At 44.4% G+C, this 21,971-nt stretch overlaps 2 protein-coding genes across 2 annotated transcripts; both read left to right on the forward strand.

Moving 5' to 3' along the window:
* Positions 1–634: 634 nt before the first annotated feature.
* LOC123154639 (germin-like protein 5-1) lies at positions 635–1,642 on the forward strand. Its single transcript, XM_044573323.1, has 2 exons — positions 635–855; positions 940–1,642. Exons 1-2 carry the CDS (start codon positions 738–740, stop codon positions 1,470–1,472), a joined length of 651 nt encoding a protein of 216 aa, XP_044429258.1. The 5' UTR covers positions 635–737; the 3' UTR covers positions 1,473–1,642.
* Positions 1,643–13,493: 11,851 nt separating this feature from the next.
* On the forward strand, positions 13,494–14,270 carry LOC123154923 (germin-like protein 5-1). The gene is made up of 2 exons (XM_044573530.1): positions 13,494–13,653; positions 13,738–14,270. Exons 1-2 carry the CDS (start codon positions 13,536–13,538, stop codon positions 14,268–14,270), a joined length of 651 nt encoding a protein of 216 aa, XP_044429465.1. The 5' UTR covers positions 13,494–13,535.
* The last annotated feature ends 7,701 nt before the right edge of the window (positions 14,271–21,971 follow it).

A 21,971-nucleotide genomic window follows, 5' to 3' on the forward strand; every position in this document is an offset into this window, starting at 1 on the left:
CCGCAGTGACTAATAAAAATAATAATGTTTTAATTACCTACTTGACTTTCTTATACATGGGGCCTAAATTGTGATTTTGCTCCGGGGCCTCAATTTCCGGGGTACGGCCCTGCTTGGATTAATTCATAAGTGGAGTAAGCATTAGAGTAGAAGCGAAAAATAAACACACTGAGCGTAGAGTATAATGCCATACTACATTTTTTTAAGATTACACAACATATTTGATACCCTTTGGAATAGAACAACCGTGCTACAAAGAACTGCTCCCACTTTCCTCAACAGCAAAGAAAAACAAATGATATCACACCACACAAGCCCATGCCCCCACTTGGTTTTTTCTTGTAAACACACGTTGGGCCCATCATGTTTTTTTTTAATATGGGCCAATCAAGTCGGTGAGACGTCGTCTTTAGCGGCCTATTGCGCAAACGTCCCTGAGAACCTAAAATTCGACTTGCAATTGTAAAAGCTAATTAATGAGTTGATATTCTCCAAAACTTAAGGATTTTAAATCTTTTTTCATATAAGTTTCCCTCCTATAAATTGAAGGCCATAAATGTGCGAATATCACATTGGTATGATATAATATACTACCAAAATATTGCCTGCGCATGCATGAAAGCCCATTAACGTCCCTGCATCATACTACTAGTATATAAGTGGAGGCCTCTCTAGTCTACAGTCTACACCCTGCACTCGTCGCTCCTTGCACATTTCGCTGATCCAGAAGGCTCGCCATGGCTGCTGCGACATTGCTCTTGGCGCTCGCCGTCGTCGCTCTCGGCTCCGGCCATGTCGTGGCTTTCGACCCTAACCCTCTCCAGGACTTCTGCGTCGCCGACCCCACGTCCAAAGGTACGGAAGACAAACGCCGTGCTTGTGGCAGCTCTTCAATTTCCATGTGATCATCCATGGTGATATGCGCGTACGTACCTGCAGTGCACGAGAACGGGGTGGCGTGCAAGGACCCGGCGGTGGTGGTGGCGGAGGACTTCCTCTTCGGCGGCCTGGACAAGCCGGGCGGCAAGACGAGCAAGCGCTTCGGGTTCACGGCGAACCAGGTGCAGATCCCGGGCCTGAACACGCTGGGCGAGTCCCACGTCCGCCTCGACGTCGTGCCGGGCGGCGTCTTCCCGGTGCACTACCACCCGAGGGCGGCGGAGACGGCGCTGGTGCTGGAGGGCTCCGTCTACTTCGGCTTCGTCTCCTCCTACCCGGACAACAAGCTCTACGCCAAGGTGCTCCGCAAGGGCGACGTCTTCGCCGTGCCGCAGGGGCTCGTGCACTTCCTCTACAACAACGGCACCGCGCCGGCCACGCTCTACGCCTCCCTCAGCAGCCAGAACCCGGGGCTGGTGCTCCTCGGCAACTCGCTCTTCGCCGGGGCGCTCCCCGACGACCTCGTCGCCAAGACGCTCCTCACGGACCAGCACACCGTGCAGACCATCAAGGCTAACTTCCGGCGGCCTTGATGCATGGCCACGCCGTGCTTTTACCCATCTGTAATCTTTGTATTTTCTGGGGGCGGGCACGGTAATTTGCATGGCAACCGTTGCTTTGCAATAAACATGAAATACTTGGAGCAATATCAATTCGATCGCATATACAAGGCGTTACCATTTGATTTAATTTTCTAACACCGTTACGATTTGATTTGAACAAATCTTCACATTCATTTTGATTCTAAAAAGGAAAGTAATATATATTATTCACTGAAAAAGAAGTATATGTATGCTCGATATGAAAATCTTTAGAAATCACTAGCAAAAGAGCCTGTGCGTTGCAACGGGAGAAAAAAAATCATAATTTCCATTGACAATGACCACATTTTTTTGACATCTCATCGCATGATTTTGAAAATTTGTTCACAAATGCAAGAAAATGTTTCTTTTTTTCTAAATTTATTCACAAATCAAAGCAATGTGCACATTTTCCAAATAATAAAGTGGTTGTCAAAAAACTTGGTAATTCAAAGAATTATTCCGAATTTCAAGAAACATATTTTAAAAAAACATACCATAATATGTCAATCCATCCCAGCAGTTAATTCTTCAAAGTTCACGCGGGTATACCTTTGATCATTCATGAACATTTTTATGAATTTGGGAATATTTTAAAAATTGTGACATTTTTTACTATTTATAAACTTTTAAAAAAATTGTGAACATTATTATATATTGCGGATGGTTTTTAAGCATTTTATTTTGAATCAGTGAACAATTCTAGAATAGAAGAACATTTTTTTTTGAAATGCACGAACATTTTCTGAATCAGCAAACACTTTATGAATCAGTAAACTCTATTGTAACTAGCTAAGTGTCCGTGCGTTGCCACGGACTAACAAATATACATATACAAAGAGAAAATTCATGTGACATGAGAGTCAAAGGCCATTTTTATGGGATGATATCTCATGGTCATGATCTAGTAGGTACATACATCTCGTCATTGTCTTTCTTCCACACTCCATGTCTGAGCTACCACGCGACACTCGACTTCCTTCTCCCACCATGCATGCTTTTATCTCCTATTTCTCCTACCTCTACCTTGCACGACAGTACCAAGTTTCTTGTCCAACTATCATAATCTTCTCCGGTAGGGCACCCCCTTAGATTATTACTGACTTGTACATGTTGCAAATAAGATCAACGAAAATGGATACTAAATTTCTGATGAGAAATGAGAATTCAGGGCAATATCTTCCCAAGAAAATAATAATTCCAAGACAATCTTTTTATACCTTCTGTCAACATTGGGACACACATTCCACGCAATAAGCATGCAATGATGTTGATACTTGATTAATTGTCAATATATGTCTATAGTAAAGATAACTTTACTCAAAACATGTTTTTCTAAGAAGGAAGGATAATTCATATTAGAAAAAAAATAAAGGTTTGGGTTCATCCCACCAATGTTTCTCTTGTGCAACTCATCTCCGCACCTGCTCACGAGATTGGCGTGTCTCGAGCACACCACTCCCACACACCCTCACAAGAGCGGCACAACCAATCTCTGAGTGCCACTGACACACATGCATGGAAGCGCTCACTCCAAGCCTGACTATACACATTCCCACAGTAGCCGAATTCAAAGAGAATCAACGGGGCATCATCCACTGCTTTCTCAGGGTCCTATTCATCATGAAATCATAGACCAAGATATTCCTCCCATCCATTTTTTAGGGAAAGGATTTTTCTCGATGTTCCTCTCATCTTCATGGTAGTAATAACCTAAAAACGCCACCAGTCAACTCCGAAGAACATGCAACATTGTCAGAGTCAAAGTCATGGTCAGTCAACTCCGTCAAGAATTTCAAATTATGTGCTATCCAATACGTACTTGTTGCCGATGGAACGACCACATGGATAGCTCCTACAATCTTCATGCAGGTTGCACAAAATTACGCCATAGGAGGTTTCAAACCTTCAACGGGCCACCCTTGGCCATCCAGCCGGTGGTTTTCCATCCTTCCTTACGCCTGACGTCTTGTGGAACCAGACGCATCCCAGATCCACCGCCTTCCATTCAGGTCGCCACACAGAGGGGAAAAATAGAGTAGGCGGTGGCGCGGAGGAGGAGGCGGTCGTTTTCTATGTCACTGGTGTTTGTGTAGTTGTGCGTTGGAACTTCATAACATGGGGAGGACGAGGAAATGGGAGAGCAGATTGTCGATGGTGGCATGGGAAAAAGAACGCGGTCTGGGGAGGGGGTCGGTGGCTAGAACTTTGGAAAGGAAGGAAACCTGATTGTGTTTCCCTTTATTTTGTATATGGAAGTTATCGTATGGTTCATGTATGGCAACAAGTCCTATAAAAGAGAACCAAGGATTGATTGATGATTGTGTTTTATTTCATATGGAAACCGATCTGTCGGGGCTACATGTAAGTGCATTGTGACTAAGGAAGGATCAATAGATTGAATTAGATTAGAAAAAAACCAGCAGGAGGGTGGAGTTATTAATTAAGAAAAAAGTCAGTAGTGGGAGGTGGGATGAAATAAAACCGGACGAAAAAAAGTCAATAGTGGGAGGTGGTAGTCTTCGCCGGCCAATTTTCGTCCCACCTCCACTGGTTTTTTTTCGTCCTAAAAAAATCTATGAAATTTCGTAGGTTAACCAGGGACAACTCCCACCTCCCAGGTTTTTTTCCGTCTCACCTTCCATGATATTTTTTTGTACCTCGCCCCACCTCACACTGAGCCGCCAAGAACCGTAAAAACCGCCTACCTTAGCCAAATCAACAAATCTCTCTCATTAATGCAATTTTCTTTAGGAAACAAATAATAGATTCTTTCCTACCTTAGCCAAATCAACAGATCTCTTTCATTAATGCAATTTCCTTTAGCAAACAAATAATAGATTCTTTCCTACCTTAGCCAAATCAACGGATCTCTCCCATTAATGCAATTTGCTTTAGGAAACAAATAATAGATTCTTTCCTACCTTAGCCAAATCAACGGATCTCTCTCATTAATGCAATTTTCTTTAGGAAATAAATAATAGATTCTTTTCTACCTTAGCCAAATCAATCGATCTCTTTCTTTAATGCAATTTGCTTTAGCAAACAAATAATAGATTCTTTCCTACCTTAGCCAAGTCAACGGATCTCTCACATTAATGCAATTTGCTTTAGGAAACAAATAATAGATTCTTACCTACCTTAGCCAAATCAACGGATCTCTCTCATTAATGCAATTTTTCTTTAGGAAACAAAGAATAGATTCTTTCCTACCTTAGCCAAATCAACGGATCTCTTTCATTAATGCAATTTGCTTTAGCAAACAAATAATAGATTCTTTCCTACCTTAGCCAAATCAACGGATCTCTCTCATTAATGCAATTTTCTTTAGGAAACAAATAATATATTCTTTCCTACCATAGCCAAATCAACGGATCTCTCTCATTAATGCAATTTTTCTTTAGGAAACAAAGAATAGATTCTTTCCTACCTTAGCCAAATCAACGGATCTCTTCCATTAATGCAATTTACTTTAGCAAACAAATAATAGATTCTTTCCTACCTTAGCCAAATCAACGGATCTCTCCTATTAATGCAATTTGTTTTAGGAAACAAATAATATATTCTTTCGTACCTTAGCCAAATCAAGGATCTCTCTCATTAATGCAATTTTTCTTTAGGAAACAAAGAATAGATTCTTTCCTACCTTAGCCAAATCAACGGATCTCTTCCATTAATGCAATTTGCTTTAGCAAACAAATAATAGATTCTTTCCTACCTTAGCCAAATCAACGGATCTCTCCCCGGTTCGCTGGACGCGTTTCAGTGGGTGGGCGTGGGGGTGGGGGTAATTTGATGGAAAAAACCGGTTGAAAATAAACCGGTTGAAAGTGGGGGGGGGGGGACTATTCAACCAATTCGTCCATTAGGAGTAGAGATTCACAAACTGTTTCGCTAATCCCGTTTTACAAGCTCACTGTTTATTTCTCAAGGCGGCTGATGGCAATCATTTGAGAAAGTATATAAACTGTTGGTAATCAGTTTAACTGAGCAAGGTGGGACAATTGACGAAAAAAGACGCATCATATACAGGCCTATGCTAGCTGAGAAGATTTTTTATTCCGTTGAAAGCTGAGACGTGTCTGCTGGCCCATAAGGCCTAGCTGGACGACTGGTTTTTTGTTTAGAAAAAAAAACTGAAACAACTTATGGGAGGGCATAGGAAACGGGAGGAGCTTGATCGCCTGCTCGATCCCTTGCGGGAGAAGGTAGGATTCTTAAAAAAAACTGAAACAACCTTTTTTGAGAAACAAAACTGAAACAACCTACGGGGCTTGATCACAACGAATGTGTGAAGGCCCAACTGGAGGAACGCAGGCCCAACTCTGGTGATATGAACCTTTTTAATAGCCGATACACAACTTTGCTCTACAAATTAGTACCATCTCATGTATTTCACGTAACGTAGGATCAGATGCGGGACGAAATCAAGAATATCACCTTCCTTTAATAGTAGGTATAGATAGATATACTCATGTAAAAAAAACTTGTCGGCACTGTATATGTATGCTCGATATGAAATGGGCGATGTATGTACTGTCAGCGCGCCCATCTACCAGCGTCTGCCACGGTCGCACCGACCCCCTCGCCCGCCACAACCTCCACGCCCATCGCCACCATCGGGCCCACCAGCGGCCAACCGCTTCTTGAGCTTCTCCTCCTTGGAGGCCTTCGTTTTAACGTGGCGATTTGGCCGCATTTCTGAGCTGATCTTCCAGGCGAGCATGATGCTCGGATCCTCTGGCACCTCCGTCGGCTCCATCGCCGACAGGTTCTCCAACGGTTCCATGCGTCAGTGGCGGAAGGAAGGAGAGGGTGAGAGAAATGAGCCGGAATTGGGCGGAGAGCGACGGGGAATGGAAGAATAGAGTGGGGGATTTTGGCGCGGAAACAGTGCGGGATGCTACAAAAGTGTGGGCTCCACTTTCCTTTTGGGTGGGCCAGGGGGAGAGCGACGTTCCGCGTGTCTGGACTCCCGCAAAGCCCCTCTCCCCCTCACGTGTGTCTCCGGTTTGCGGAAGAAATCGCGTTCGGACCGCTCCGCGGACCAATACAGGACCGAGTTGGATGGATTTCACGGTCCGAACAGCGCTGTCCGAACGGTTGCGGAAGGTTCGAGGGTCGGCATTGGAGACGCCCTAACCATTGAACCACAGGTTGCTTCGCACTATTTAGGCTTATATGAGAATATGGACATGGAGTTTCTTAGCTCAGTCGGCCAGATGAACAGTAAGATCGAAAATATATGAAAAAATAAAAAAAAACTGTATTTTTTGGAAATATTAAGAAATGTTTTGAGTGCTTACAAATTTTTATCTTGGAACTACACTCATGGAGGTCTTCGAAGATGCTACTTTTAAAAACATTTTGGAGCGTTGATTTTATCTTTTTTGCCGTGGCTTCCCAAAATGTGTTATGATGATGAAAATTTCCAAACACTCAAAACATTTCTTAATGTTCGTAAAAAAACATCATATATTGAAGTTAAAAAAAAAATTTGTATTAGAGCACAAGCTCAGATTAGGACTTTCGCCTAAGCCGCCACTTCCTTCCTTATCTGTAACTTGTGCGCAAGCTCGATCCCATCACTAGCGAACTGGGCCGCCCCAAAACATGTACTCCGAGCAATGGTTTTCAAAACTTTCTAGAAGGTCTCCACGGGGTTTTTTGGTTGGGTTCTTCTACTTTTCGTGTTTCACAGGTTTTTTGTCCAGTACGGTCATGTTTTCTTCTTTATTTTTATTTTCATTGACTCCTTAAATTCGTTATGTTTTTTAAATCATGAAAAATTTCAAGTTCACAAACTTTTTAAATTTTTTGAATACTTTCCGTTCTATTAAAAAAATTAAGAATTTTCTCGAATCTAAAATTGTGAAATTTTTGAATTTCTTGAACTCTTTTTCAATTCCACAAAAGAAAATTGAAATCCATGACCTTTTTAAAAAATTATGGTTTTTTGCCAAATCTGTGAACTTTTTTCATATTAATGATTTTTTTTCAACTTCGTGAAAAAACCATATCATTTTTTTTCCAAAAGCCAACCTTGAACCGAACCGTTCAACCGAGCGCTCGAGCGAGCGAGACCGGGTGGCTCCTGTAAGGAGTGAGTGAAGAGTGTTAATGGGCCGACCTAGCTGAAACGACCTTGAGCGCTTGGCGCTCCAGTGCCTGACGCGTCAATTAGAAGCACAAGATCTTCCGAAATCACTAGTTAAGGAGTGCTTGTTACAAAAATCACTCGCACCTTTCCAGGTTGCGATAAGTGGCGCGCTCCATGTGTGCCACTTGTTGCCACCTGGGAGTTTTCCCTTTTTTCCTAGATTCATTTATTCAAAATGTTTTATCTCTTAAACCATGCGTCCAACTCTCGAACTGTTTTCACCGTTGGATTTCTCGCATCGAGATCTTCAAAACTAGATCTCATGTTGATAAGTTTTGCCGAACTTTTTTTTCACAAAAAAAAACCGGACGAGAAAACCGAATCGGGAGCACGGGTTTTTTCCCTTTCCGAAAAAGGCACGCCCGTGACTTTCACGAAAGCACAACCATACCTTTCGCGGAAGCAAAACTGTGCCTTTTGTGGAAGAAAAAAAAACAGAAAACGAGTTTTTTTTGTTTCCGATAGGCACGGGCGTGACTCTCGCAAAAGCACAACCGTGCCTCTCGCAGAAGCAAAACCGTGCCTCTCACGGAAGAAAAAAACAAAAAATGTGTTTTTTCTCTCCGAAAGGCACGACCGTGACTCTCGCGAAAGCACAATCGTGCCTCCCGTAGAAGGGGAAAACAGAAAACGCGTTTTTTTTATTTCCGAGAGGCACAACCGTGACTCTCGCGAAAGCACAACCGTGCCTCTCACGGAAGCAAAACCGTGCCTCCCGCGGAAGGAAAAAGAAAACAGAAAACACATTTTTTTCATTTCCGAAAGGCACGACCGTAACTCTCGCGAAAGCACAATCGTGCCTCTCGCGGAAGAAAAACCGTGACTCTCACGGAAGCAAAAAAAGAAAAGGAGAATGCGGTTTTTTTCGTTTCCGAAAGGCACAGCCGTGACTCTCGCGAAAGCACAACCATGCCTCTCGCGGAAGAAAAAAACAAAAAAAAACATGTTTTTTTCGTTTCCGAAAGGCACGGCCGTGACTGTCGCGAAAGCACAAACGTGCCTTTCGCGGAAGCAAAATCGTGACTCTCGTGAAAAAAATGAAAAAAGAAAATGCGTTATTTTCGCACAATTTTTTTGACCCAAAAGTTAAGGAAGACCGGTGGAAACCGAAAAAACGTTTAAAAAACCAAAAACGTGTGCGGAAAAATAAAAAAAATAAAATCCGGAGGGAGCGCCCAAAGCGCGACACGTGGCGGGCGGTGATGACCCATAAGTATAGGGGATCAATCGTAGTCCTTTCGATAAGTAAGAGTGTCGAATCCAACGAGGAACAGAAGAAAATGAAAAGTAGTTTTTAGCAAGGTAATATCTGCAAGCGCTGAAATTGTAAATAACAAATCGCTTGGTAGCAGGATAATTTGTGATGAGCACGTAACGGTAACGGCAAATAATATGCAGCAAGATAGCCCAATCCTTTTATGGTAAAGGACAGGCCAAAACGGTTTCTTATAATAAGCAAAGTGTTCTTTAGGGCACATGAGAATTTCATCTAGTCAATTTCATCATGTTGGCTTGATTTGTATTCACTACTTTGATAATTTGATATGTGGGATCGGTGCTTAGCTGTTGTTCTTACTTGAACAAACCTCCTACTTATGGTTAATCCCCCCTCGTAAGCATCCGCAACTACGAGAAAAGTATTAAGATAGAATCTAACCATAACATTAAACTTTTGGATCCAAATCGGTCCCTTACGAAGTAGCGCATAAACTAGGGTTTAAACTTCTGTCACTCTAGCAACCCATCATCTAATAAGTACTTCACAATGCATTTCCTTAGGCTCAAATATGGTGAAGTGTCATGTAGTCGACGTTCACATAACACCAGTAAGGGAATCACAACATACATATTATGAAAATATCAAACACAAATCAAGTTCACACGATTACTTGGAACATGATTTCTCGCGTGACCTCAAAAACAAAAGTAACTACTCACAAGTGATAAACATCAGAGGGGTATTAAATAGCATAACGAATCTGAACATATAATCTTCCACCAAATAAATCATATAGTGATCAACTACAAGATGTAATCAACACTATTAGTCACCCATAGGTACCAATCTGAGGTTTCGATACGATGATTAAACACAAGTAATGAACTAGGGTTTGAGAGGAGATGGTGCTGGTGAAAATGTTGATGAAAATTGGCCTCCCCAAGATGAGAGGGTTGTTGTTGATGATGATGATGACGATGATTTTCCCCTCCGGGAGGAAGGTTCCCCCGGCGGAATCGCTCCGCCGGAGGGCAAAAGTGCTCCTGCCCAAGTTCCGCCTTGAGATGGCGGTGCTCCATCCCGAAAGTCCCCTCCTTATTTTTTCTAGGTCAAAATGACTTATATACCAGAAGATGGGCATCGAAGATGGCCGAGGAGGGCACAACCCACCAGGGTGCGCCTGGGCTACCTGGCGTGCCCAGGTGGGTTGTGCCCACCTGGTGGGCCTCTATGGTAGTTATTCACTCCAATAATTCTTATTTATTTCATAAAAATTCCCTGTGAAGTTTCAGCTCATTTGGAGTTGTGCATAATAGGTAGTCTGACTTAACTTTTTCAGGTCCAGATTTCCAGCTGCCGGAATTCTTCCTCTTTGTGTGAACCTTACATATTATAAGAGAAAATGCATTAGAATTACTCCAAAAGACATTATGGTATATAAAAAACATTATAAATAATAGTAGGTAAACATGATGCAAATGGATGTATCAGATGACTGAAAGCGCACTAAGTAGCACTAATCATTGCGAGGCTCCCGAAGAAGCGCTAGTTAACTTGTTGCTCTCAAAGACCTCCTCCTGAGCGCCTTCGTCACCAGGTAGAGGAGACAACGTTCATGCACCCCGGCTAAATGGGTTGGCCCAACTACTAGGCGAGCGATCGCTCCGGACGTACCACTTCTCCCAATTCCTTGGTTGGTCGTTCGGCTGTTGACCACTCACTGTTGACGGGTCCACCATTTACTTTTCAAGAAAATGTGAAATTTCAAAAAGAAGGAATTAAAATAAGTTTCATACAAAATTGATAAGGGTCATGAATTGGAAAACAATTCACAAGCTCAAGGAAAGTTCATGGATTTGAAAAGGTTCATGATTTCAATTTTTTTTTGGGAATTTGAAAAAAGTTCATTGATTTTGAAAACAAGTCTGTGAATTTAAAAAAATTAAAGGATTCTTAAAAAAAATCACATTTTTTTAAAATTTGTGAATTTTTAAAAAGTTCACGAATTTGAGAGATAGTTGAAGAATTTTTTTAAATGCACAAATTTAAAAAAGGTCCATGCATTTGAAAAAAGAAGAAAAAGAAAAAAAACAGTATAAAATCAAACAAAAGTAGTTTTGGAAAAACCAAAAGACAAGAACAACGAACAGATGCTTCCCAAAACCGGGCTAGGAAGCTTCTGGAAGGTCCCCAAAAGCGGGAAATAGAAGGTCCCCAAAACCGGGAAAAGGAAGCTTCCCATTGGTGCCTTATACGGGTCGGCCCATGGAGGATCTATCGAGGGAAGGTGTGGTAGCAAAGGGCCTTTAACCGACACCTGAAGCCGCGATGACTATTCCTCGCCTTAAGTGAGTCGAGAGGAAACTATCGCGTCCAAGTAAACAGTGTTGCTGAAGCAATAGCGATTATTTCTCGCCTTAAGCGAGTCGAGAGGAAACTCCCGCGTCCAATTAGACGGTGTTGGACTGGCCCATTTTAGCACGTCCAGATTGAAAAACAGGGGAAGAAAAGGAACGTTGCCCAGGAATCAAACTCTGGTAGCGATGGGGAACATACGCGCAGCTAACCACTGCGCCAGCTTCCAGTTACGGGTCAGGTGTACGATCACGACTTACTAGAGGCGGTCGAGCCGGTTTTTTCTTTGCTTTTTCGTTTTGTTTTCTTTTATTATTATTTTCTTCTCCGGTTATTCTTATTTTCGTTTTATCTTTGTTTCTTTTTTCATCCTATATATATTTAAAATATTTTAAAGTATGAACAAAATAAAAAAAGGAAATTTAAAAAGAAAAAGAAAAGGCTGGGGCCTCCCGCGCTCATGGGCTGGCCCAGCTCGCGCGCTCAACGAGAGTAACCTCTCGTCTCGCATAACGCGAGAAATAGGGACGCCCGCCTGAAGCTGTACTTTCTTGTCCTACATTGGGTATGGCCTTAACGCGTACCCTCGACTGTCCTTGGCCCAGCCCATTTTTGTTTTTTTTCTATTTCTTTCTTTCCTTTTCTTTTTAATTATATCCTCTAGTTTTATTACTTTTTTGTTTCCATTTTTTCAACTTTCCTTATTTTTAATTTTACTTATTTTTATACAGTTTCTATTTATGTGTTTGTCTTCTACTTCTTCTTTTGCATGCAAACTTTGTTTAAATTGTATGAACGTAAATTCAGGCGTTCAGGAGTTTTCTCCTTTGAGTCTTTGAACTCTTTTTTCAAAAATGTATGAACATTTCGTAGATGAATATATGATTTTTTACATGACCATGTTTTTAAATAGAGGATTGTCTTTTAATTTACATATATGAACATATATATCGACATACAGTATTCTTTCCTTTTCTACAGTATATGCTTGTTCACGTTTGATGGGCCGCACACCCATCAGTTGTGACGTACTTACCACTGATGGATAATAACCAATGGGCCTTTTTTCTGAAGAAAGACGCCCAAAGGGCATCATAGAACTAATAATTATCTAGGAAAACGACCAGTACAATGAGAAGATAACTGTATGTGAAACGACTAGTAAAAATTAAAATTACAATGAAAATCATACTAGTCTTCTTCTTCCTCTATGGTTGTTTGTGTATTATGTCTTGATTTAGTTTTCTATCATGAGCTACTCTTTCACTTTAATTAACAGGACTGAGGCAAGCTTTGCCCGCCCATTTCGTAAATGAAAAATTCATATGCAAAAAGTCACCTTGTCCATCGCTATCTCTACATGGTACAGCACGTGGATTAATTCATAAGTAAAGCAAGCATTAGAGTAGAAGCGAAAAATAAACACATTGAGTAGAGTATAAAGCCATACTTCATTTTTAAAAGATTATACAACATATTTGATATGCTTTGGAATAGAACAACCGTGCTACAAGGAACTGCTCTCACTTCCCTCAACAACAACAAAAAATCTATATCTATATTTATATCTATACCAATATAAAAAGACCCAAAGGGCAGATTCAATTAATCTCGGCCATCAAATCATATCAATCCAACGATCTAACTGCTTCGATGTCGAGCGCTCAACACGTTTAGTGTGCAAATAATTTCATGCCAAAAATAATGCTAATTACATAATAACACGCAAATAATATCCTACTTAATATCCGCATGCACTTAATATACTTCCAAATTAACGTCATTACATGTACACATTGACTAGTAGTTAAAAACAATAAAAACAATTTTAAATATGTTTTATTAATAAAAAATTGAAGGGGTGTTTTATTAATAAGTGATATCACACCACACAAGCCCATGCCCCACTTGTAAGCACACGTTGGGCCCATCAAGCTGGTGAAACGTCGTCTTAGCGGCCTATTGCGCAAAACGTCCCTGAGAACCTAAAATTCGCCTTGCAATTGTAAAAGCTAATTAATGAGTTGAATATTCTCCAAAACTTAAGGATTTTAAATCTTTCTTCATATAAGTTTCCCTCCTATAAATTGAAGGCCATAAATGTGCGAATATCGCATTGGTATGATATAATATACTACCAAAATATTGCCTGCGCATGCATGGAAGCCCATTAACGTCCCTGCATCATACTACTAGTATATAAGTGGAGGCCTCTCTAGTCTACAGTCTACACCCTGCACTCGTCGCTCCTTGCACATTTCGCTGATCCAGAAGGCTCGCCATGGCTGCTGCGACGTTGCTCTTGGCGCTCGCCGTCGTCGCTCTCGGCTCCGGCCATGTTGTGGCTTTCGACCCTAACCCTCTCCAGGACTTCTGCGTCGCCGACCCCACGTCCAAAGGTACGGAAAACAAACGCCGTGCTTGTGGCAGCTCTTCAATTTCCATGTGATCATCCATGGTGATATGCGCGTACGTACCTGCAGTGCACGAGAACGGGGTGGCGTGCAAGGACCCGGCGGCGGTGGTGGCGGAGGACTTCCTCTTCGGCGGCCTGGACAAGCCGGGCGGCAAGACGAGCAAGCGCTTCGGGTTCACGGCGAACCAGGTGCAGATCCCGGGCCTGAACACGCTGGGCGAGTCCCACGTCCGCCTCGACGTCGTGCCGGGCGGCGTCTTCCCGGTGCACTACCACCCGAGGGCGGCGGAGACGGCGCTGGTGCTGGAGGGCTCCGTCTACTTCGGCTTCGTCTCCTCCTACCCGGACAACAAGCTCTACGCCAAGGTGCTCCGCAAGGGCGACGTCTTCGCCGTGCCGCAGGGGCTCGTGCACTTCCTCTACAACAACGGCACCGCGCCGGCCACGCTCTACGCCTCCCTCAGCAGCCAGAACCCGGGGCTGGTGCTCCTCGGCAACTCGCTCTTCGCCGGGGCGCTCCCCGACGACCTCGTCGCCAAGACGCTCCTCACGGACCAGCACACCGTGCAGACCATCAAGGCTAACTTCCGGCGGCCTTGATGCATGGCCACGCCGTGCTTTTACCCATCTGTAATCTTTGTATTTTCTGGGGGCGGGCACGGTAATTTGCATGGCAACCGTTGCTTTGCAATAAACATGAAATACTTGGAGCAATATCAATTCGATCGCATATACAAGGCGTTACCATTTGGTTTAATTTTTTAACACCATTACGATTTGATTTGAACAAATCTTCACATTCATTTTGATTCTAAAAAGGAAAGTAATATATATTATTCACTGAAAAAGAAGTATATGTATGCTCGATATGAAAATCTGTAGAACTTATATACTCATGTAAAAAAACTTTGTGTGTATTTCTTAAGGATTATTAAAACTAATTAAGTAGTACTTATCTTGTATTTCTTTCAACATGCAAACCATGTATAGGAAAGATGTATCTCAGCATGTAACAATCCATTTTCATTCTTTTTTTCCGGTAAAATCTATTTTCATTCTTTTTTCCCGGTGAAATCCATTTCATTCTCTCTTTTCAGTGAAACCCATTACCATTTTGTTACACTAATTATATTTTATAAATATCTTATAACTATATAATAAAGCATATGTATGTTCATTAAATATTCTCATATCAAGTTCCATATAACTAAATCAGCCCAAATTCATTTGGCAGTACGGGGACTAGCAGCGAACTTTGTTATCGCATGTAAGCCGAAAGCGAAGAGGAGAGTGATGGCTTGGTATAAGCCCGGGTCGGGATATATTGAACTTAATGTAGATGCCGGGTTTGATCATGACAATCTGAATGGTACGGTTGGTGCAATTCTCGGAGATGATAATGGCAAATTTATAGCTGCAGAAAATGAAAGACTGAATTTTGCTATGACTCATTTACTGCTGAAGCAACTGCTGTGAGATTTGGGTTAAATTTAGCACAACCAGTGGGATGTAGCAAGATTGAGGTTGTCTTCGACAATGAAGAATTTGTTAATGATCTGAAGGAAGGCTTCTCCAGCTCAATGGCAAGTGCTATATTCCATGATTATTATTACATGTCGCTAGACTCTTATCACGTCTTCTTTGATTTATGTATTAGATATAGTAATCAGGTAGCCCATGAATTGGCCAAGTTGGCCAAGTTCTCTCCTCCTTGTATCTCGATGGATTCACCTCCGGATGAGATTATTCCTTTTCTTGTAAATGATACAATTGTGATTGAATAAAGGAGATGATTTGTCAAAAAAATCTTGTTGAATATATTGTAACTAAATTCATGCAACAAAGTGTCGGGTATCATCAGCATATATTGTAACTAAACAAGATTATATGTCCTAAAAAAGATTATTATGTGGTGCCAGAATTAATTATTGTGCATATAATACTTTGACTGGTTTATGAGATTGCATTGCTCGTGTCGCCTGAGCCAACATGATGGATACTTTTTTTTTTGCGGGTGCCAACATGATGGATACATAATCATAGTCATGTACTCCCTCCGTTTCTAAATATAAGGTCTTTTAGAGATTTCAGTACAGACTATATACGGATGTATATAGATATATTTTAAAGTGTATATTCACTCACTTTGCAGAGGAAGTAGTTCATATTATAATCTAAGGTCTTATATTAGGAACAAAGGGAGTATAACAAAGACTAGGGGTCGGTGCGCCCTTTGCCGTCTTGTGTGTTGCCATCTAGGCAAACGTCCATTCCATTACCTTCTTTGATGATGGTTGTGACATTCATTTTTTAAGATAGTAAAACTGAACCACTTCAGCCCTCTCATGTAATTAGCGATTTCATCCGTTAGATCTTGATGTTTGAACTTTTTTGGCCGTCTGATCGATTTCATCTCACGAACTGGGCCACATATCGTAAAGGGTTGCTTCTCTGGAAGAAAAATCCGAAGTCTGTGGTTAACTGGGCCTATGCCCCTTCCGTATTTCGGCCCAACGCCTCCCTGTTCATGATGTGCGGGGAACAACCATGGTTTTAAATAGCACAATACAGCTCCGTTATAGCAATGCTATAGCGTTTAGAAAAGGTCCTGCGCTAAAGGATTTTGGTCCAAACATATGAACAAACATTTTAAATAGCGTGCTATAGTTTTTAGAAGAGCTAAAAAGTAAATAGGGTACAGAAGTAACCAGCGATGCTCGATGGTGCCAGGGTATTTGTTTGACCAGTTTACTCTTCCGCCAAAGAGCTACGTGTGGTTGGAGGGGCTTATGGTTGAACACATAAGGTAAACTCTCTTTGTCTTATTCTCCTCAACAATACATGTTGTTATGCGGTTTGACCGATAAAGATCTTCGTAGAATATGTAGGAGCCAATATAAGCATCCAGGTTCCACTATTGGTTATTGACTGAAGACGTGTCTCGGTCATGTCTACATAGTTCTCGAACCCGTAGGGTCCGCACGCTTAACGTTCGGTGACGATCGATATTATGAGTTTATGTATTTTGATGTACCGAAGGTAGTTCGGAGTCCCGAATATTATCACGGACATGACGAGGAGTTTCGAAATGGTCGAGACATAAAGATCGATATATTGGATGACTATATTTGTGAAGGAAATATGCCCTAGAGGCAATAATAAAGTTATTATTTATTTCCTCATATCATGATAAATGTTTATTATTCATGCTAGAATTGTATTAACCGGAAACATAATGCATGTGTGAATACATAGACAAACATAGTGTCACTACATTAAAAAAAAGACACATCCATGACATTTTGGGCCGAACGAATTTTTTTCCTGTCATACATATGACACTTCTATGACGATAATTGTGACAAAACTCGGTATCATCATAGATGTGGTGGGCTCCTACTTCTATGACAAAAAATCATGACAGAAAATGGGCTTTTCGTCCTGGGCGGGCCGGAGATGCAGCTGCATGACATTCTTTGGGCCGTCCATGACGGAAAAAACCGTGGTAGAAGCGAGGGCGAGGAAAATTTCGGCGAGTTCCCGGTTACGGTGGGAGGTCGGGGACCGAGCGATGCGCGTTTCTCTCGTACATGTATGCGCGTGTGTGCGAGGCGTTGGCTCTAACTGAACCCGAGCGAGGTGTTGGGCTCTAACTGAACCCGAGCGATTGCACTGCAGGCTACGCATTACTGAACCCGGGCGATCGATCGATGGCTGTTAACTGAACCCGATCGAGCGATTCCTTCGCTACTACTGCTAACTGAAGCCGATCGATGCTGCCTCTGGGATGAACAGTGAGCGTTGTTGGAGGGTTTGGATGAACAGTGAGCGGTGGCGTTGCCTCTGGATGAACAGGACCCCGTGGTGTGGTGGAGGGCTGGATGAACAGTAGACGGTGGGGGGGTGCCCGTGGAGGGGTGGTTGAACATGACCCCGTGGTGTGGAGGGCTGGATGAACAGTAGACGGTGGAGGGGTGCCCGTGAAGGGGTGGTTGAACAGTAGCCGGTGGAGTAGCGCGCGGTGGAGGCTGGATGAACAGGAGCCCGTGGAGGCTGGAGGAGGTCGACGGTAGCCCGTGGAGGCTGGAGGAGGTCGATGGTGGAGATGAACAATATCCCGTGGAGTCCCGTTTTGCGGTACGCCACACCCCTCCCGATGAACAATACCCTCGTTTCGACCGTAACGCTCCAACACAAGTCCGTTTCGTCCGTTTTGCGGTACGCCACACCCCTCCCGATCAACAGGACCCCTGTTTCGACTGTAGGAGGTCTGTTTCGTCTGTTTTGCGGTACGCCACACCCTCCCGATCAACAAGACCCCCGTTTCGACCGTAGGAGGTCTGTTTCCTCCGTTTTACGGTACGCCAGACCCCTCCCGATCAACAGGACCCCGTTCCAAATGTAGGTGGTCCGTTTCCTCCGTTGTGCGTATGCAGGCCTCGTTTCCATCGCTTGTTCCGTCCAAGCCCTCCCGATCAACACGACCACGCATTTCGTTCCGACCCAGCCGGTTGGCTCCCACGCGTTCCGTTGCCTCCCGATGAACACGACGCATTCCGTTGCCTCCCCATGAACACGACGCATTCCGTTGCCTCCCCATGAACCCCAACGACGGCGCTGTTTCTCCATTCCGACACAGCCATGTACACGAGCCCTGGCCGTACGTATGCGCGAGTAGGCGTTCGAGACCCCGCCCGTATGTACAAATACGTGGTCGTATTTTCTTTCTTGCACCCTGGCCGCTGTACGTACGTGTACATGCTACGTGCGCGCCTCTACTACGACACGTACGCGCCTCTACTACGACATGTGCGCGCCTCTACATCCACCAGTATATATGTACGTACACGTTCGCGACCAGAATGATAACGCTACATACGCTTCGACCAGGTGGGTCCCGACTGTCAGGCACTTCCTTGCCTGCGAAGATGTAGCTGGTGGGTCCCAGCAGTCAGGGGGGCGAATCATTTTGTTTTGCCCGGACGCACTTCCTTGCGTGCGAAGATGTAGCTGGTGGGTCCCAGCAGTCAGGGGAAACGTTTTTTTCGCAAAATACGGTGGCCTGTCCGGTGGGTTCCCGCTGTCAGGTGGAGGAATAATTATTTTGCACGTAATAAAGAGGCACTTCCTTGCTGCGGCCGTGGACCCAGCTGTTAGCCTCTCCACGTACAGTCCACGTCTGATTGAAGCCGTTCCTTGACCACGTTGACCACGCCGCGCCGAGAGCACCATGGCAGTGGACGATGGCGAGGCCTAGGAAGGGGACGACGCGGCAGTGGATGCCCACGCGTAGAGGAGCACGAGGGTTCATTGGTTTGCTGCGGTGTGAGGCTGCCGTCGGCGCAGAATAACAGGGGGTGTGGGTGAGTAGAGGGATGACCTGGCCAGCGGTGGGAGTAGTAGGGGGCGGTGAGGCCTCCGCCGCATCGCAGACGGCCACGGGAGGCAGGAGCACGAGGCACGACCGGCGCTGGTTTGGGCGGCTGGAGCAAGAAGACCAGAGGTTGAAGAAGCACTATGGCCGTTGGATGGACATCGTACGGTCACTGGAGCTAGAATCGTGCATATTGACTAAGTTGACAAAGCCCTCCGTCCCCGTCAACTTAGTAGGCCCACAAGTCAGCCTGTCACTATACTGGGTCCCAGCTAACAGGGGAAGTATTCATTTTTTTGTGCGTAATAAGGAGGCACTTCCTTGCATGCGAAGATATAGCTGGTGGGTCCGAGCTGTCAGCGGTGGTAACGTTTTTTTCGCGAAATGCAGAGGCCTTTCGGTGGGTCCCTGATGTCAGGTGGAGGAATCATTATTTTGCGCGTAATAAGGAGGCATTTCCTTGCGTGCGGCCGTGGACCCAGCTGTCGGCCTCTCCACGTACAGTCCACTTCAGATGCATGTCGGTCGTTGACCACGTTGACCAGGCCGCGCCGAGAGCACCAGGGCGGTGGACGACGGCGAGGCCTAGGAAGGGAACGACACGGAGGCAGGGAAGACTCGGCAGTTGCTTCCCACGCGGAGGGGAGTACGACTGTACGAGGGTTTACTGGTTCGTCTGCCGTCGCCGGAGAATAACAGCAGGTGTGGGTGAGTAGAGGGATGGCTAGGCCAGCGATGGGAGTACGGTGGGGCGGTGAGGCCTGCGCGGCAGCACAGCCGGCCGCGGGAGGAGGGAGCAGGCAGTCCCGCCGGCGCTTGTTTGAGCGGCTGGAGCAGGAAGAGCAGAGATTGAAGAAGCACGACGGCCGTTCGATGGACATCCAACAGTCACTGCTTGTGCGTCAATCTTTTTTTAGGAAAGCCCCAAATCTGTGGAAAACAGCATACAACCCATCTGCCATTATTTCTAATAATTTACAGCTTATTTGCTAATTCTTAAGGTTTTTTTGAGCCCATATTCTTTTTGTTAGCAGTACAGCCCATATTGTGGCCACGGTTAAAAAATTATATGAAATTTTGCATATTTCGGTGCGGTCCGAACTGTTTTTAATCCCGAAATTTCGACTCACATTCAAACTGATTTTAAAAATAAATGTATATCAATATAAAATCCAACAATTTCTCCACGCATAAAAATTAATGTAATTTAAAATCTCGAAATGAAAAAAAGATATTTGAAACTAATTGCCGGTTTGATGTGTTTTAAAAATGTGCATCCCATTTCTCATTACTGATAGGTCATTTTCTCGGCCAGCCGAATGAAGCTCTCCTCGTCTTGAAAAATTTGCAGCCCAACAGGCCTGACAAAGCGACTTACTTGGCAAATCACAAAAAAACTGGGCTGTAGCCATGGACCCAGCTGTCAGCCTCTCCACATAGAGTACTCTTCCGATGGAAGTCGGCCGTTGACCACATTGACCACGCCGCGCCGAGAGCACCAAGGCGGTGGATGACGGCGAGGCCTAGGAAGGGGACGACACGGAGCCGAGGAAGACTCGGCAGTGGATGCCCACGCGGGGAGGAGTACGAGGGTTCACTGGTTCGCCTGTGGCGTGAGGCTGCCGTCGCCGCAGAATAACAGGGGGTGTGGGTGAGTAGAGGGATACCCTGGGCCAGCGGCAGGAGTAGTAGGGGGCGGTGAGGCCTCCGGGGCATCACATCCGACCACGAGAGGCAGGAGCATGCGACACGACCAGCGCTGCTTTGGGCGGCTAGAGCAAGAAGACCAGAGGTTGAATAAGCACTATGGCCGTTGGATGGACATCGTACGGTCACTAGAGCTAGAATCGTTCATATTGACTAAGTTGACAAAGCCCTCCGTCCTTGTCAACTTAGTAGGCCCACAAGTCAGCCATCCACTATGGTGGGTCCCAGCTAGCAGGGGGTATTCATTTTTTGGTGCGTAATAAGGAGACACTTCCTTGCGTGCGAAGATATAGCTGGTGGGTCCGACCTGTCAGCGGGTGGAACGATTTTTTCATGAAATACAGAAGCCCTTCCAACGTACAATGCACGTACAGTGCGTAATAAGGAGGAACTTTCCTTGCGTGCGATCATGGACCTTGTGGGTCCCAGCCGTCAGGCTCTCCACGTACAGTCCTCTTCCGATGACTCTCGTATTTTGACCACGCCGCGCCGAGTGCACCGAGGCGGTGGACGACGGCGAGGCCCAGACTGGAATGATCTGGAGATGGGGAAGACGCGGCAGTGGAGTCACAGACGGAGAGGAGTGGGAAACTTGACTGGTTCGGGTGCGGGGTGGGCCTACACTCGGCAGAGAATAACAGGAGGTGCGGAGTGGAGGGATGGCCTGGCCGTCGGCAGGGTAGCGTTTCGCTGAGGAGCGCAAAACAATGCCGCTGGACACCGAAGGCTGGAGTAGGCGGTTCCGGCAGCACTGGGGGAAGAAGACGAGAGATTGAAGAAGAATGCTGGCCATTGGATGTAAATCCAACGCCTTCTTAGGCTTCGACCTACTGGCCCACATGTCAGCCAGTCCATTTGTTTTTTAGTCCATTTGGTAGGCTGGGTGAAACAATGATGTAGCATCTATGCAGCCCCTTTAAATCCCATTTGCATTTTTCTTGAAATCCGCAGACTTGCTGGGCTGGGTGAAAAATATCATGTTGGGCTAGACGGAGAAATGTTATAAAAACATAAACACATGATTGCACGTCAGTAAAATCTTTGCAAGCTTATGTACGCAATCACTAGGAGTTAACTTGCCAAGTTATATATAAACTATTATTATTATTATTTTGTAAGAACTTTCAACTTATGAAATAAAATATCATTTTAATTTGATGAGTTAATAGTACGTGTGGTATTATTATTTTTAGGCTAGACGTGGGACAGTTGAGTTGGTT

Source organism: Triticum aestivum, chromosome 7A (genome assembly GCF_018294505.1).
Source record: "Triticum aestivum cultivar Chinese Spring chromosome 7A, IWGSC CS RefSeq v2.1, whole genome shotgun sequence".
Taxonomy (NCBI): Eukaryota; Viridiplantae; Streptophyta; class Magnoliopsida; order Poales; family Poaceae; genus Triticum; species Triticum aestivum.